This window comes from Acinonyx jubatus, chromosome B1 (assembly GCF_027475565.1).
Source record: "Acinonyx jubatus isolate Ajub_Pintada_27869175 chromosome B1, VMU_Ajub_asm_v1.0, whole genome shotgun sequence".
Taxonomy (NCBI): Eukaryota; Metazoa; Chordata; class Mammalia; order Carnivora; family Felidae; genus Acinonyx; species Acinonyx jubatus.
Window position 1 is genome coordinate 143942858 of NC_069382.1, and position 17535 is coordinate 143960392.

At 37.5% G+C, this 17535-nt stretch overlaps 1 protein-coding gene across 4 annotated transcripts in view; it reads left to right on the forward strand.

Annotated features, from left to right (window-relative positions):
* Nucleotides 1-17535, forward strand: part of ADAMTS3 (ADAM metallopeptidase with thrombospondin type 1 motif 3) — a 260534-nt gene that overhangs the window by 217986 nt on the left and 25013 nt on the right. For all 4 annotated transcript variants that reach the window (XM_053217261.1, XM_027058162.2, XM_027058163.2 and 1 more), the window contains exons 7-15: nt 1533-1689; nt 2441-2546; nt 2941-3084; nt 3730-3862; nt 5904-6017; nt 8057-8202; nt 9321-9496; nt 11105-11238; nt 13060-13183. In XM_053217261.1, coding sequence (XP_053073236.1) covers nt 1533-1689; nt 2441-2546; nt 2941-3084; nt 3730-3862; nt 5904-6017; nt 8057-8202; nt 9321-9496; nt 11105-11238; nt 13060-13183 — 1234 coding nt within the window. The remainder of the gene's footprint in view (nt 1-1532; nt 1690-2440; nt 2547-2940; nt 3085-3729; nt 3863-5903; nt 6018-8056; nt 8203-9320; nt 9497-11104; nt 11239-13059; nt 13184-17535) is intronic.

A 17535-nucleotide genomic window follows, 5' to 3' on the forward strand; every position in this document is an offset into this window, starting at 1 on the left:
TATTCATTCAAAACATCTATACTGAGTGCCTACTATGTGTCAGATGCTTGTTTCTAGATGCCTTGAATATATCAGTGAAGAAAAATAGCAAAGGTCCTTGCCCTTTCATGATTTGTTAAAAACAATTATTTTATATATATATATTTCCACTTAGGAAAGTGAAGTATACAGTGGATATGCATTTAGAAGAGCTTTAATCCTTTTGCAAACAAAAAATTAGGTCAAAGTGTACACAGTAGGAATTTCATGTAATGTAACTAACTTCAGCTGGCTTTAAAATGGCAGTAGATGTGCCTGTGCTTGGAAATAATGAAATGGATGACCATAGTTTCTCCCTCTGAGAAAGGGACTGACTTGGCACTTTTCTTGATGTTTTAAAATCACATTCCCACTCCCATACTTAATCCTCCTGATTATGAAATACTAATGAAATTATGCATTTAGCAAACAGGAAAAATCCATGTGTTTGCATTTCATTATGTATTTAACACCCACTTATCATTTTCTGATGAGAGGGTGTCACTGATGTTTACTTTATTCCATAAACCTGACCTACTTTGTGTCACTAACACTGAATACAAGTCAACTCCAGCTGGAGATGTTAACAGCCTTCGATTGGTTGTTATAGGATTTACGTGGAGAAGTATGTGATCAGCATATAATAAACCAAGCTAATTTTATTCAGAATGTAAACATGGATAATAACATTTGCTGAAATGTAACAAAACTCTTAGCTTGTTGGCCAACTAAGGACTAATTTGGGTTCCAAATTCAATTTCTTAGTCCATCAGAACTACTCTGGAAAGTATGGATACTTGGTTCTTGAAGGATGGGCCCTTTTCCTTCTGAGTTTTTAACTCCTGATCATAATATGGTGGTAGCAATGTTCCAAGCAATGTCAGTCCATCTCTTGGAACTGCGAGATAAAAGTACATCCCTCTTCGTTGCTGTGAGGTTAAGAAAAGTGTTGTTGCTTTTTTCAGTGTAAGGTTTATATAATTTGACCTCTTCCCAAAATGAAGGTTTAACCAGCTTTGCCAGCTCATTGAAGAACCTGTGTTCTTCACATATGTTGATCAGTTCTGGACCAATAAAAATAAAAATAAAAAAGTTAATGAAAGACTGTTTACTTTAACAGCTCTGGATAAAAGTCTTATGCCAGGATCTTTAACCCCTTTTTTGTTGTTGTTCTTAATATCTATAAAACTAAGAAATCTGAGCTGAATTAGGTAATAGACCACTAAAATTCTTACCCCAACGATTAATATTGAGTTGCCCCATGATAGCAAATGTCAGCATTACATGTTCCCATAAAAGTGTCATACCCCTTTCACACAGGTAACACTAATCATCTTTAAGATATCCTTCACGGGCATTTAGAATTCCCAAATAAAAATGTATACATAGGCACTAGATAATGTTATTGAACATCCTTAAATATTGCACTCCCAAATGTTGACTTCAGAGAAAGTTATGATAGGAAGACTTTGGGAAAGTTTTGTGCACTTCTTCAACACACTGTTTCCTCTTAGTCCATCAGCCTAATAGAAAGGGGAAACCCATCCAGAAGCTTGGAGAACGTGTGTCGCTGGGCTTGCCAACAACAAAAATCTGATCCCAACCACTCTGAACACCATGATCATGCAATTTTCTTAACCAGGCAAGACTTTGGACCTGCTGGAATGCAAGGTATTTCTATTAATATGCAGAAGAAAAACTTAAGGGCATGACTTTTCAAAAATAATCCTAAATCAAAGAATCTGTTCAAATGTTCCAATCCCTACCATCACTTTCCATCATGCATCAGCCAAGCATACACTTTCTTTCTATTGCTTCCAGTGACTTCTGTGGAATTCACAATGTTAAATGCCACTTAAATGCTATAATAAATTATACTTGCCTTTAAAATAATGATTATGCATTCGGGATATGGAGGGGACGCTGTAAAATGCAGTGTGATTTCCACTAACTCTTTGGAAAGGGAAAGGAGATACCATGAGAAATGATTGCTGCCAAGGAACTTTCTTCCAAAGTCAGCTTACATTTATCTAATAAATTCTGATGTAGACTTTGGAAAAAAAGTAGACTGATGAGTTTCTTTTCAATGTTGATGGAATTTCTGGCTCCCTTCATCAGTACCATCATGGGAAGGACCATTCACTAAAATAGAAAGACAGGGCTTTGTTGGTGGGAGGAACAGAATGGTAACTCCAGGCAGTTCCTTCCCTTAGGAAAGGAGAAAACGCAGACCCAATGAATCTTTTTAGAGACCGTTACCTGTGTGTGGTTTTCCCAAGAGAACGTGGCACAACACTAGCAGTGAAATAATACTGCCTCTGTTTCCTGAAAAGCCTTTTTTTTTTCTAGGCGAAGGTCCAGTAGTAGTGTTTAATGGGTTTTCTCATAAAATGAAAATAAAAGTAATTGTTATTCTCTACAGGATATGCTCCAGTCACCGGCATGTGTCATCCAGTGAGAAGTTGTACCCTGAATCATGAGGATGGTTTTTCATCTGCTTTTGTAGTAGCCCATGAGACTGGCCATGTGTAAGTCACTGTGGACAGCTATAAAGCAAAAAAAAAAAAAAGTCTTTTCTTTCCTGCTTCTCTCAGTATTGTTCACACTTTGGGCCGAGTACATGCCAGCCTGCAACTCTCATTCCTTGCCAAGTGTGAGGAGCTCAAAACAGGGAAGAGGTCATGTACTGAAACTAAGTAAGTGGCTCTGGCTTGCAGAGATACCCCTGTGCTTTACATAGCTATAGAATAAGAGAGACATTTCTGTCAGATGGTTCTCTATTTTGCAGTTTCTTTGACTTTTCCACAAAACCCACGTTAATTTCTAGAATGTGTATTTCCCTCAAATGATTTTCAAGAGTGAAATCAAGCAAAACCAGTGGCCCCTCTGATTCTTACCAGGGAGGTCTCCCTTTTGTTCTAGGCTGGGAATGGAGCACGATGGCCAAGGCAACAGGTGTGGTGATGAGACCGCTATGGGGAGTGTCATGGCCCCCTTGGTGCAAGCAGCATTTCATCGTTACCACTGGTCCCGGTGCAGTGGCCAAGAACTGAAGAGATACATCCAGTATGTCCCCTTCTGCATGTCGTGAGAGAGCATTTACGTCACAGCATAACACAGACATGAAGCTGACTTTTAGGACCTTGATCATAACCAAACTCCCAGTGAATGAAAGCTGTTGCTCATAATAAACATTTTCTTATGACTCAGAGCTTTTGGTACAATGATGCCATAATGTAATCACAATATTTTAAACCATAAGCATAGAATTTAAGTGAATTTTTAACTGTGGTTTCCCTTTAGTAAATTCCTTATAGCATCTTTGACTTATGGTCAAACTTGAGTTGAGGACAGGGAGAGGATGGCCATGGGAGGCCTGCATAATGTGTCACTATGATGCTGATATAGCATCAGTGCCAGGATCTGCACCACCACACCATGTGGGGACTCAGCTGGAGACATGTAGAAGGCTGTCAAAATTCTACTGTCTTCCTGAGTCATGCCTGGCTTATTATTTCTGGGATGAATAAGGATGATGGGTCTTTTTCTAAATGGAACTTAAACCCAAAACCTTAAAACGTATGCCTTTGTGATCTTGCTATATGATGTGATGGAATTCTAGAGAATGTAACCTAAGAATACTTTTTCATTAGGATGTGATAAAAAAAAAAAATGAACACTTTACTACTTGAAATATTTTCCTTTCTACAGTTCCTATGACTGTCTCCTTGATGACCCTTTTGAACATGATTGGCCCAAACTCCCAGAACTTCCTGGAATCAATTACTCTATGGATGAACAATGTCGTTTTGACTTTGGGGTTGGTTATAAAATGTGCACTGCGGTATGTTACTCAAAGTCCATTGAGATTTTACATCTTGAAATCTATTTGCGTGGCTCCTGTTTGGTGAGCTTCACAGACTCACTGGTGCAAGTATAAGGTTATCTATCAATGATTGTGTGTTTGCTGTGTCACTACGTGCTGAAGCTAAGTACTATATTATTTAATCCTTGTGAATTATTATTTAATCCTTGTGACAGACTAGATGGGAGCCTGGGAACTGGCCAACCAGTTTTATTTTACAGATGAAAAAGCCAAGACTTGAGAGAGATTAAAAAATTTGCTTAAATCACACATCTGGTCAATAGGGGAGCCAGGCATTGAAACTAAGATTGTCAGGCCATGAAACTTTATGCTCTATTTCTCCCTTGGTTTTTGTGACCTTCAGAAATGACTTCTAAGCCTTTGATAGGTTGCTTTTCATTAGTTTGTTGGCCAGAATTTCATACCGCTCTGACCAGATGGAAGAGTTGTGCTTGTGTATTCTCTCTCACATGACAGTCATGTGGTATAGTATGAAGGTCAGGAGCAATGGTGTGAAGGTAACGAGCGTGTGTTTCATACTCAGATGAGGTGGGTTGTCAGAATCTGGATCTCACTAGATATATAACTTTGAGAACTTTAGTCATTCTCTCTGACTTAGTTTCCTCAGGTGTAAAATGTGGATAACGATAGTATTTATCTCGTGGAATTTGGCACCAGGATTAAATTTGATAGTATAATTAAAGTCCTTAGCACAATGCAGGCACATAGTAAATGGAGTTCAGTAAAGCCAGTGTTCCATGTAGCTATGCAGATTAGAGGTATGTTTCACTAAATTTCTATAATGCGTTTTAGTAGTTTATTAAAAAAAGGAGGGAGAGGGGAGAAAGGAAGGGCTTTTTATATGTTGGAGCAAGCTTTATGTGTTAGAGAAAGAAAAATAAATATTTCATGGCACTGAAAAGAAGTTGATCTTCTGTTTGAAATCTTCCATATGGAGATATCTACAGCCATTTGGTCTGTCTGTAAGGTGCACATTGTCAGCCCCTTACTACTTACATTAATGCTTTAGATCTGAGAATTCTAAAGTTTGGCTCAATATTATGGAAAAGTACAATTTCTGCATTTAAGTAATAGGAATTAGAACAACAACAACAAGAACCCAGGTCCGAAATGAGTGCTAATTTAAAAACAACAACAACAAAAAAGACTATGACCATAAGGCTATGTGTGGGTAATTAGTGGTATAAGCAATGAATATGTAGATAAACTGGTGTTTTGATTTTTTTTTTTAATCTAGAGAATGGTAAGATGTTTCCAGTTACAAAGAGATCAGATAAGTAAAGAGCACAGACAAATATTTGGATATTGTAATGTCGTGTTTTAGGACGATAAAAAAAAACATTCTCAGGAATAAGAATACTAATATGCTGGTCTGACTGTTACTTTCTTGCTTATAACCATAACTACAGCCTTACCTTGTAACTCATATTCTCAGCCATGGATTGTTTTCAGGATTAAATATGTGGAAAGTACGTTATAAACTATATGGATATATTGTGGTATTTTGTAACACTCAGAAAACTTGATCTCACATAGCAAGCCTTACAAATATTTTCTGCTTTGAGCCAGATCATTATGATGGGTATTTTTATTGTTTATACCTGACTAGCTCATACTTACAGGGCTAAGGAGAGCTATAAAATGATCATAATAAGTTTTTGTATTTAAAATGGTCATAATGTTTACAAATTCTTTAAAGTTCCAGTGTTGTCTATTTGAAAACCATAAAAAAAATAGTATGCAGAAATGTTAAAGTGAACCAGAGAATCCCAGACAAATCATTGCTTGTCATTAATATTTTAGAATAGCAGAATGAAAGTATTCTTTCCTTGGAATTCTTAGGCAGTACTTTTTTCTTAACATGCCACAACTATGACTATTAATTTGAAATGAAAATATCCAAGAAACATGAAGAAACTGTATAGAAGATATGGTTGCACATACATTGGTATGACATGCCATCTGTCGGTCACTGAGATCTTGATTCTCTCTCTTCCAGTTCCGAACATTTGACCCATGTAAACAGCTGTGGTGTAGCCATCCTGACAATCCCTACTTTTGTAAGACAAAAAAAGGACCCCCACTTGATGGGACTGAATGTGCTGCTGGAAAAGTGAGTGTATCTATTTATGCAATAAAGATTTAAGATATGTTTCACAATAATCATCTTTAGAAACCTAGAAAATTATGACCATGGCTGTAGTCCTTTTTGTGCAAGACATAGTGTATGGGGTTTCATTACGATCATGTACAAACATTGTTTCCTAGGGCTGTTATAACAAATTACCCCAAACTTGGGTGCTAAAAACAACAGAAATGTTATTATGTTATTTTCTAATAGTCTAGAAGCCAGAAGTCCAAAATCTATTTCATTGGGCAAAAATCAATGTGTGGACAGGACCGTACTCTCTCCAGAGGCTCTAGGGGAGGATCTGTTCTCACATCTTCCCGCTTCTGGTGGCCGCCTGCATTCCTTGACTTGTGGCTGCAGCATTTCAATCTCTGCTTCCATGGCCACATCATCTCCTTCTCTTCTGTGTGCAAATTTCCCTCTGCCCATGTCTTATAAGGGTACATGTACTGTGCTAGCATTTAGGGCCCACCTGGATAATCCAGGATAATCTCTCCATCTCAGAATCCTTAACCAAATCACATCTGCAAAGACCATTTACCAAATAAGGTAACATTTACGAATTTCAAGGAATAGAATCAGACATCTTTGAGACCGTTCTTCAGCCACTGCTGATAGAATAGGGAACAGCAGCTCAGCAGAATATCTGTGCCCCTGCTAATGGGATTTGATTTACTTGCTGGCGTCTCACTCCTTGTGAAAGTTGTCCAGAAATAAAGTCATGTGAATTTATACAGAAGATTTGGCCTTGTTCCTTGGGGAAAGATGCCCAGAGGTTTTAAATCTCACATTGTGTAGTCAAGATCGAATGCTCAGAAACTGGCCAGGGGCCAAGCTATGCTACTCATAAGGGGAAAGATCACCAAACCCAAAACAAAGGCATGTTAAGAACTCAAACTGAAGAGCCTTGACTAGTTTGGAAATAAGATATTGTAGACAGGACCAAAAGCTGGCAAGGAAGATTTACATAGCTTTCAGTTCTTTTAAAGCCCTTTAAGCTGTAGTCCAAATATGTATGAACTATATTTGCTATGAGAATTACAATAATAATAATAATAATAATAATAATATCTGCCATTATTTGTGTTTAACCTTTGTTAGGTACCATGCTAAACACATTATGTTTGGAAAAATTCAGTGTTACAGACTTTTGACTAAAAAAACAAGAGCAATAATGAATTAATTCATTTTTGCTTTATGAAAAATATATCCTGTACATCAACTCTGAACATCCAACTTCTCTAAATATATTTGTGTTATATTTAAACTTAACCAAATTTGAGTTTTAAGAGACATTTTAATTGTATATAGGATAAAAAAGCAAGTCAAAATGTTGAAAGGGAAAAGAATACTGGTTGAACACCTGCTATGTGCTGGGTACTATAAGCGAGGTACCTCTATAGTATCAAGGTTCAGTGGTTCCCACTTAATTATTTCTTGGTCAGATGTTCTTATCCTCCTCATGATCCTTTCTGGGCCGCGATAGTCCTCATCTAAAATGTAAAGATAAAATAAATGACCTATCTCTCAGAATCATTGTGAATGAAAAGTTTGAAACATATTTAAGTGTTTTGAATACTATATATGCTTTAGATATGTTATGTTATTTAATTCCAAAGTTAAGGCATATATTTTTCTGTTATTATTGTAAAGGGGTGCATATGACCCTTAAAAAGCCTAAAATTACAGCTAACAAAGGATGAAAGGTAGAATAGTACCCACTGTGCAAGTTGGGTCCTCAGATCATTCTTACTGGTTATGTTTGATGCTCATTGTAAATGTATCATTTAAAAACTTGTCTGAGTAAATGTAATTTTTTCATTTTATACTTAAAAATGCAAGCCTAAATTATCCTGTATAGGGCACCTTATTGATATAATTGCACTGGGTTCATTTTTAAATGCATTTTTACCTGGTGGGCGGGGGAAGAAGTGAAGGCCTTTAACTGGTGGCCCTTGTATAACAACTTCAGCTTTAGCATATGCATGATTTTCATAATTGCCCTTTGTCATTTTCCCAAGTGGTGCTATAAGGGTCATTGCATGTGGAAGAATGCCAATCAACAAAAACAAGATGGCAATTGGGGATCATGGACCAAATTTGGTTCCTGTTCCCGGACGTGCGGAACTGGTGTCCGTTTCAGAACACGCCAGTGTAACAATCCCACGTGAGTATAACTGCTGTAATTTCGAGTTGTTTTTGGCTAGACCAGAAAATGCTTCCATACTGTGTTATTAATATTTTCTTTCATGAAATACATGTGAAGTACACAACATGAAAACCAAGGGTTTAAGTGTCTGTTTTGGGCAAATCTCCATTCATCAATCTTGTGAAGAGTAGTCAATAGTGAAAATGAAAGGCTGGAGTGAAGATTAGAGGTTTTTGAAGCAGTTGCTCTTTAGAAATCTTTAGGAGCGAGGCAGAGAGAGCCTGGGCACTGAGGCTGTCCGCAGGAAGCATGTCAGCGTGGGGAGTAGTTCCAGACAGGGGCTCCCACACTCTGGGGTTAGGAGAGCAACACGTCTGAACAGGGCAACAGAAAGACCTTGAAGGAACATCAAGGAACTGTTGGGGAAACAGCTATCCATTCGCTCCCTCAAACTAACTATATTGGATCCTTCCTTCCTGCATGCTCAGCAGATCCTTAGGACATTCTTTCTGGTCTAGGGTTTACCATTTTATAAAGAAGATCAAATGTGGCATACCTGTCTTCACAGAAGGGATGGCAGAAGTATTAGTGGAAGTCACCAAAACAATAAAAATTGTAAGAACAGCTAAGGTTCACTGCGAGCCATGCTTCTTTCTAAGTATATTAAATATGTGGACTTATTCAGTCCTCTCCATTTTCCCCCAAGAAAGATGGGATTATTTTTTGCATTTGCCATATGAGAAAACGAAGGCCTACAGCTGTGATCAGATTTCTTTGGGTTATATCTATGTGTTTTATGCATGGCAGAAAATCTATTTCCCTCAGACCATAGATACATATGTTTTTATATTTCTTTATATACTTTCACCATACACATACATCCAAAACAGACTGTTTGAAAAGCTGATTTAAGTCAAGTTTTTGGTCCCCATCTTCCCTTCCTGTACCTGACACACACATGTACTGGGAGAGGATGGCGTTTTCAGAAAGGGACTGAAATCAGGAAGTAGGAGTTCATTCACTTTGTGCCTACAGCTCCAAAACTCTGGCCTCCTGCCTTCAGGCACTGAGTCTGCGAGCTTCCACTGCTGGAGCAGAGCCAAAGGGCATTTTCCAGTGCTGTCTTTTTTCTGTAGGCCCATCAATGGCGGTCAGGACTGTCCTGGTGTTAACTTCGAGTACCAGCTTTGTAATACAGAAGAGTGCCAGAAGCACTTCGAGGACTTCAGAGGACAGCAGTGCCAACAGCGGAACTCCCACTTTGAATACCACAACACCAAGCACCACTGGCTGCCCTACGAACATCCTGACTGTGAGTGGAGTGGACCTTCTCTCTCTTTCCCACTGTGTGGATGGGAACTTCAGAGGTTAAGCCTTGTCCACACCAATCCCTTGGACTCCTGGCACCTGGTTGGTAACTTAGAGAACTTGGTGTTTATAGGGGTAAGTCCTGCTGGGTTTTGAAGAGGAAGGCTTTCTTTAGAGAGGTGAGAATTGCGAGCTAGTTCCTGGCCAAGAGCATTCCCACCATGGCTACTGAAGAGACCAGTGGAAAGCAACCCCTAGGAGACATGTTGAGTTTCCTCCTTTGACTGAAGTGCCTCTACGAGGAAATGCTCTGGACTAGTATGATCTTTCCTTGCTGAATAACTAGAAAAAGAATACAGTTCTTTTACAAGTGAGTGAGCACCAAGAAATAGATCATTACTTAAGAACAAAAGCCAATTTATAACCTTTTACTTTTGTACTGTATACTAGTTATGAGAAAATGAACTTAGAAACTCCCTTTCATGGTATCTGGGTGGCTCAGTCAGTTAAATGTCTGGCTCTTGATGTCGACTCAGGTCATGATCTCACCGTGGTGGGATCGAGCCCCTCATTGGGCTCTGCACTGATAGCGTGAAGCCTGCTTGGGACTCTCTCTCCCCCTCTCTCTCTCTGCCCCTCCCCACTTCTGTTCTCTCTCTCTCTCTTTCTCTCTCAAAATAAATATATAAACTTAAAAAATTTTTTTTAAATTTCCTTTTAATTGTTTACTTCTTACCATGAATTTTTGGTTAAATAATGTTCAAATGGGAACGAACATCTTGCCGTACTTCATATTTGGATGGATAAAAGAAAAATAGTTACATGATAACCATGTGATATAATACACTGCCAAGTTCAGTTTATAAGCTGTTTTATGGGAAAGATGCATCCACATAGGAATTCAGAGTTGCATTGCATTAAGAAGATGCATTCTTTTTTATTTCGATGAAATGAGTCACATAAATTATATTAAAATTAATGAGATCCTATAGGAGATGTTGACCATACCAGGGCATTGGGTCAGACAGAAGAGAAACCCTTTTAGTTCTCAAAGTGTCACTAAAAGTAAATTGCCTCCCTCTGAATTAAAGTTTGTTGAAGAGCTGTGGTAAAATCCAGGGTTGTTGGTACAACCCAATTTGCCTGGGACACTCCCAGTTGTTGCTATGTAACTATTATTTCAACCACTGTTCACTCTCAAAAGTTTCACAGTTTAGGGGCACCTGGGTGCTTCAGTCAGTTGAGCATCAGACTCTTGATTTCAGCTCAGGTCACGATCTCACAGTTCGTGAGATCAATCCCTGCATTCGGCTCTGAGCTGACAGTGCAGAGCCTGCCTGGGATTCCCTCTCTCCCTCTCTCTTTGCACCTCCCCCTTTCATGCACGTGCACACTCTCTCCCTCTCTCAAAGTGAATAAAATAAACGAGTTTCACAGTTTAGATTCCTTGTATGCCAAATATGCATCCTTTTCTGCTACTCTTTATTTATGTATACAATATTTTGTTTTCAGGAAACCATGTTGGAACTTCATATTTTAAAAATAAAGTAACTGTAGTGTTCAAATATGTCGTTTTATATAAATAGCTGATTTAATCTTCCATCTTACGTAGCCAAGAAAAGATGCCACCTTTACTGTCAATCCAGAGAGACTGGAGATGTCGTGTACATGAAGCAGCTGGTTCACGATGGAACACACTGTTCTTACAAAGACCCATACAGCATATGTGTTCGAGGAGAGTGTGTGGTGAGTTACAGTTGCTTCCCCGGAAGCTTCATATGTTTTCGTGAAATTCTACTTTTATGGTCCTTCATCTGCATGCTTTCAAAAGGTTTTAACACTTTCTTATCTGTAAAATCACATTAAAATGAGACTCTAGGACTAGTTGAGGAGGCCTAAACTAAATGTGGGAGAAATTTCACTTTTCAAACCAAAATTTGGCCATTGGCAGCATCAAGATTTAAACGTATTTTTCCTAATTTCTAGCCAGATGCCTTTTCTAAGTTATTCTGATGTATCTAGGTTGGGAATACAGCAACTTGGGAATGAACGATGCCTTTGCTTTGAGTATTTCACTGGTAGGCATCTACTTTTATGATACAGAGCCTTTTTCAAAAATACAATGCTAAGTGTATTTTATCTTTTATTTAAAAAATAATGGAAATTCTTTCTCTCCCTTTCTAATTGATTCTAAGTTTAAACACTGAATTCCACATCAGAACAAAAGTGGTGAAGATGTAAAAATGGTTTTTGCCCTATTTGGACTCTTAAAAAAAAATGCACTTGACTTTTTTGGTTCATGTTCACAAGTTGAATTGATATGAAATCATCCTTCTTAACATGTTACTCCTGTCTGTCTCTTTTTCACTTCAGTTATGCTGATATATTTATGAATCTCAAGTATGCAGATGCTTTACATTTGAAATAAAATTTCCCCCAAAAGTAGAATCTGAGTTTTATCCATCTCTCACTTCCCACATTATCTGGTACATCAAACGTGTGGTCATCATTTTCTCTGCCCATTTTCCTTCCAAATTTATGAGCGCAGTGGCATATCATATAACATAATCCTGCACTGAAGGATCCTGCTCCGGTTCAGAACCTTCAGTGGCTCCCTGTTCAAGTCATGTGAAAAAGTAAACTCTGCCTGATATTCGAGGCCTTTCATAGCCTGTGCTTTGCAAATCATTTGCTCTTCTTCCCCTATCCTATAGCACTAACCTTCCATTGGTTTTTTTTGTTGTTGTTTTTTGTTTTTGTTTTTTGTTTTTGTTTTTTTGTTTTTATTTCTTGAGAGAGAGAGAGAGAGAGAGAGAGAGACAGAGCATGAGCAAGGGAGGGGCAGAGCGAGAGGGATACAGAATCCGAAGCAGGCTCCAGGCTCTGAGCTGTCAGCACAGAGACCGACGCAGGGCTCGAACTCACAAGTCATGAGGTCATGAGCTGAGCCGAAGTCGGACACTCAACCAGCTGAGCCATCCAGGCACCCCTCATTGGTTTAAATATGGCTTAAGTATTGCTCTTTGAACCCACTTTCCATGAGCAACTTCCATGACTCTATTTTAATCCCTCTCCCTCTGCATTCTTGAAATGCCTTCCAGACGGTCCTATAAAAATCTCCAGCACTTCATAAAGTTTTGTTTCACATCCCTAAACAGCTTGTAAAGCTTATGCTAATGCACAGCTCATTGTTTTGCTATTCATCTTTCCAAATAAGAAAGCAACAAGGGGAATAAACGCCATCTTTACTTTTGGTCTGTTCAGCATCAGCTACCATATCTGTGCTTCATAAATGTTTGATGGTCATGACTATGTATAATGGGGTAAATATTTCATTAGACTGGGGGAATTGATCCTAGAGTAGAATTTAACCTAGAGTACAAGTCATTTGACTTCATAGTAGTTCTTCAAAAGATTGAGGCATTAGAAATGAGAGCTGGAGTGAAGGCTTGGTGCAGACTGCCTCACTGTGGAGTCCCAGTGAAACAAATGCTTCATCACTGTCTAGGATTCTCACCTTTAGCTGGCACATTAAAACTACCCATGCTTAACATCTTCTCTTTCCAGAAAGTGGGCTGTGATAAAGAAATCGGTTCTAACAAGGTTGAGGATAAGTGTGGTGTCTGTGGAGGAGATAATTCTCATTGTCGAACCGTAAAGGGGACCTTTACCAGAACCCCCAGGAAACTTGGTAAGATGAGGTCTCTCATGAATTTACTATCCTTCTCTAGGATTTGTACTTTTTGAGATTTCTTTAAGGAATGTAGCATTTCCCTATAAATATAACAAAACATTCACTGATGGTTTAGTTTTATTCAGATTAAGTTTCAAGGAACTAAAAAAAAAGAAAAGAAAAGAAAAGAAAAGAAAAGAAAAGAAAAGAAAAGAAAAGAAAAGAAAAGAAAAGAAAAACAAACACTTGGGATTAAATTCATACTCCGTAGCATCCATGATGAAAAATGGGCTACTAAGTTTAGATAACGAAGAAATAAAATCAATATCAAATATAGTAGGTAGCTAAAATATGTGTTTTGTTTTGTTTTAGGTTTTTTATAAGACCTAATTGTTAGAATTGATTTTTTTTTTGAGAGAGAGAGAGCATAAGTGGGGGAGAGGGGCAGAGGTAGACAGAGAGGGAGAGAGAGAAAATCTTAAGCAGGCTCCACTCTCAGCTTGGAGCCCAATGTGGGGCCCAATACAAGGCTCTACCCCATGAACCTGGGATCATGACTTGAGCTGAAATCATGAGTCGGACACTCAACTGACTGAGCCACCCAGGCACCCCTAGAATTGATGCTTATTTTGAATTTTTTTTCACATAAATTGTTGATCGGAAGTTAAAAAAACACACACAATTCTAAATACAACTTTAAAAATATTCATTAGTTTTGCCGCTTTTATTTTAAAGGTGAAAAAATTTATCCCATTTATAAATCTAGTAATCTAGATTTCACATAATTCTAAATGTTTTATATTACAAGGGTGCCTGGGTGGCTCAGTCAGTTAAGCATCTGACTTTGGCTTAGGTCACGATCTTGCAGTTTTTGAGTTTCAGGCTCTGTGCTGACAGCTCAAAACCTGGAGCCTGCTTCAGATTCTGTGTCTCCCTCTCTCTCTCTCTCTGCCCCTCCCAATCTCTCTCTCAAAAATAAATAAACTTTAATGTTTATTACAGAGTCAGTGATCTGGGCTTAGGCATACAGTAAAATTTCAGTAGATGGGAAAAAAAACACAAATAATATGCAAAATTATGAGTGGTTTTATAATTATTCATTGGAATTTTCATAAAAGATCTGGATACAAACATTTATTACTGACCAACTTTTTAGTTGCTAATAAATATTATTCAGTTATTCAGTAAGCATTTATGGGAAAATGTTTCTGAGAATTCAGCATTTAAAGATAAATTTGATGTAGTGCTTCCTTGAGAAGCTTCTCTTACATCATCCCTCTACAGTTGGTAGAGTCTCTAACAGAATGATAAAAACAAAATAAAACAAAGCAAAAATAAAGATAAGAAATTTGGTTTACTCTGAGCACATTGTCATGGCAGTCATTTTCCCTTTTAGAAGTAAAGAAAGTATTAGAAAGGTAGTCTTCATCCAAATGGAATAATTCTCTTAGTTCTTTGTAGTCTCATTATACCTCAACTATGCAGCATAAGGCAAGTGCACACATATCAGTTATGATCTTTGATATATTTCAGGCGGGCAGAGTTAGGTGAACTGTATTCTAAAGTGACATCAGTAACATCATTACTGATGTTTTTGATATTCCTGTGTGGTATGTCAATTTAATGGTTAAATGGTTAAAAAACAAATATTGCCATATCTGGCTGATTACATTATTTTAACAAGGGAAACAATTAAAACTATAGCATTTATTGTGGTTTTGGTGGAATAACATGTAATTTTCTTCATCTTATTGTGAAGTAATTTTGCTTTCTCTATTGCAGTTACATTATTCTTTTTGGTGTAAAATCATTCATATTCTTTTATTTCCAGAGTAAACTAATGTAAAGAAAAAGCTTTTGCCATTAATCATCCATTCTGTATTATGTGTAGTAGGAGGCAGTGATATGTTTTTTTAGATACCTCAAAAATTACGCTAAAGCTACCGCCTTCTGAACCAAGGTCAGAAGAGGTGAAGAAAAGATTTCATCAGTCATACTGATTCAAACTGTTCAAAGATAAACTAACATCCATTTCTTTGCACTAATGTTGTCATAGTCACTCAGTAGACTAATTAACGTTTTCCAACAGGGAAACATTTAAGCAAGAGGTGCCATACAGAATTCAAGTTGCTGGAAAATGAAATCTGCAAGTATTCAACTTCAAATCACCTTTATCATTTCTTATTCACATGTAGTCTTACTTTCATTGACTACTAACTGTTTATTGGCATTAGCTAACTATTATAAATGCATTTTGACTTCAACACATAAAATTACTATATAGCTTCTAGTACGGTCAGTGAAACAGCAAGACGTTGAGTCAACGTGAAACCTTTACTAATTAAAAACATTCTATTTAAGGGAAGACAAGAGGCGCCTTCACTTTACCCAAAGGAGCTCGTAATATTTCTCTTGCTGAAACAAGGGAAGCTAAAAATGTGCTGGGTAAGTTGTAGCAAACTGCAGAAAGATGGGCATCCATAAATGGCATCAAGCTGTTTTGCTGTCCTTAGCATCTTAAGCACGTTACTTCTGGCCATTGCATACTCAGACAAACCCAGCACAGTTCACAGACTGGAATGTACCCAGGCTCAGGTACTGAAAACCATAACCCCAAAATGACTATGCCATTGAGTTAAGACAGTAGCCAATATTGTGAAAAAGTTGGGGAAAGCTATCCATAGGTAGATATTTATTGCCCATATAGAAATGACAAGCGTATTTCTTCCTGATGATATGTGATTGTATAAATACACAATTTATAACTGAATTTCTGTCACTCATCCTGCAGTATATAAATTGGATGTTTCATAATATAAGGTGTTAGTTGCATAATCTCCATATATTCATTTGTTTGATGCAAATGAGATGCAACATCTTGATTTCTATTTGTCCTATTGTTGATTTATAGTTAAGATCTTAATTCTAAGTCATCTTAAGATAATTTTTAGGACATGTGATAATACTAAGATTTGTTTTATATGACATTGACAATAATAGGATTGATGTATGATTTTATAACTCAAGGCAATCCATTCAGCCTATTGATTTCATGATTTCTGGAGTAGAAAATTGAGTTTAAGGTCCATGTAAAGGCAATGTATGACATAACTTACAGACATTTTCCAACCAAATGGTTTGGTCAAATCTAAAAAATGTATTTTAAAACTGTCCCATGATAAAACTTAAGGCTTTAAAATTAATGACTGATTACAAGAAAAATGAAAGCTACTCATTGATTAGGTGAGTAGGTTTTTATAATTATTTTAGAGAGAGAGAGTGTATGAGTTGGGGAAAGGGGCAGAGGGAGAGAGAGAGAATTCTAAGCATGTTCTGTGCTGTCAGTGCAGAGTCTGACGTGGGATTCAATCCCAAGATCCTGGGATCATGACCTGAGCTGAAACCAAGATGGATGCTCAACCGACTGAGCCACCCAGATACCCCTTTCTTCTGTAATTTCTTTAGAATAAAGTAGGCTTTAAATATGAAGATACTTCATAAATTAGAAGTTTAGCTATCTATACTTGCCCTTAGGCTTTTAAAATAATACATAGACTAGGGGCGCCTGGGTGGCTCAGTTGGTTAAGCGTCCGACTTCAGCTCAGGTCACGATCTCGCGGTCCATGAGTTCGAGCCCCGCGTCGGGCTCTGGGCTGATGGCTCAGAGCCTGGGGCCTGCTTCCGATTCTGTGTCTCCCTCTCTCTCTGCCCCTCCCCCGTTCATGCTCTGTCTCTCTCTGTCTCAAAAATAAATAAACGTTAAAACAATTTTTTTAATAAAAAAATTTAAAAAATAAAATAATACATAGATAAAATATCTCAAGAAGTTTACCCACCAAGTTCACCAAAAATTGGCCCCTCTTCAACAGGGTGGTTTAGAAAATTAAAACTAAAATCATGTAATATATAAACTTGATAAATCGCTGTGTTGTACACCTGAAACTAATGTAACATTGTATGTCAACTATACTCAGATATAAACAAACAAACAAACAAACAAACTTAACTGCAATAACAACAAACTCTAAAATCACATAGAAGTACATAGGAAAGTGTAGTATTTACCTGAGTTGTTGTTGACACAATTCATAGTCCAATACCAGATAAATCACTAATAGATTGGGAGCAAGATTAATTTCTCCCCACCATTACCAAAAAAAAAAAAAAAAAAAAAAAAAAAAAAGGTTTTCTCTAATTTCATGCCCGTTGTCACAAAAACTACCAATGCTTTGAAGTTAATTTCTGAAACTGCTTCTGTCAGTTTATGGATGCCCTCTTCTGCGTGCAGGAGCAGTGAGAATTTCATGCTCGGCTAACCATGGTTGTTGCTTTTGTTTTCTTCTTTGCTTTCTCCGATATTTACTACACAT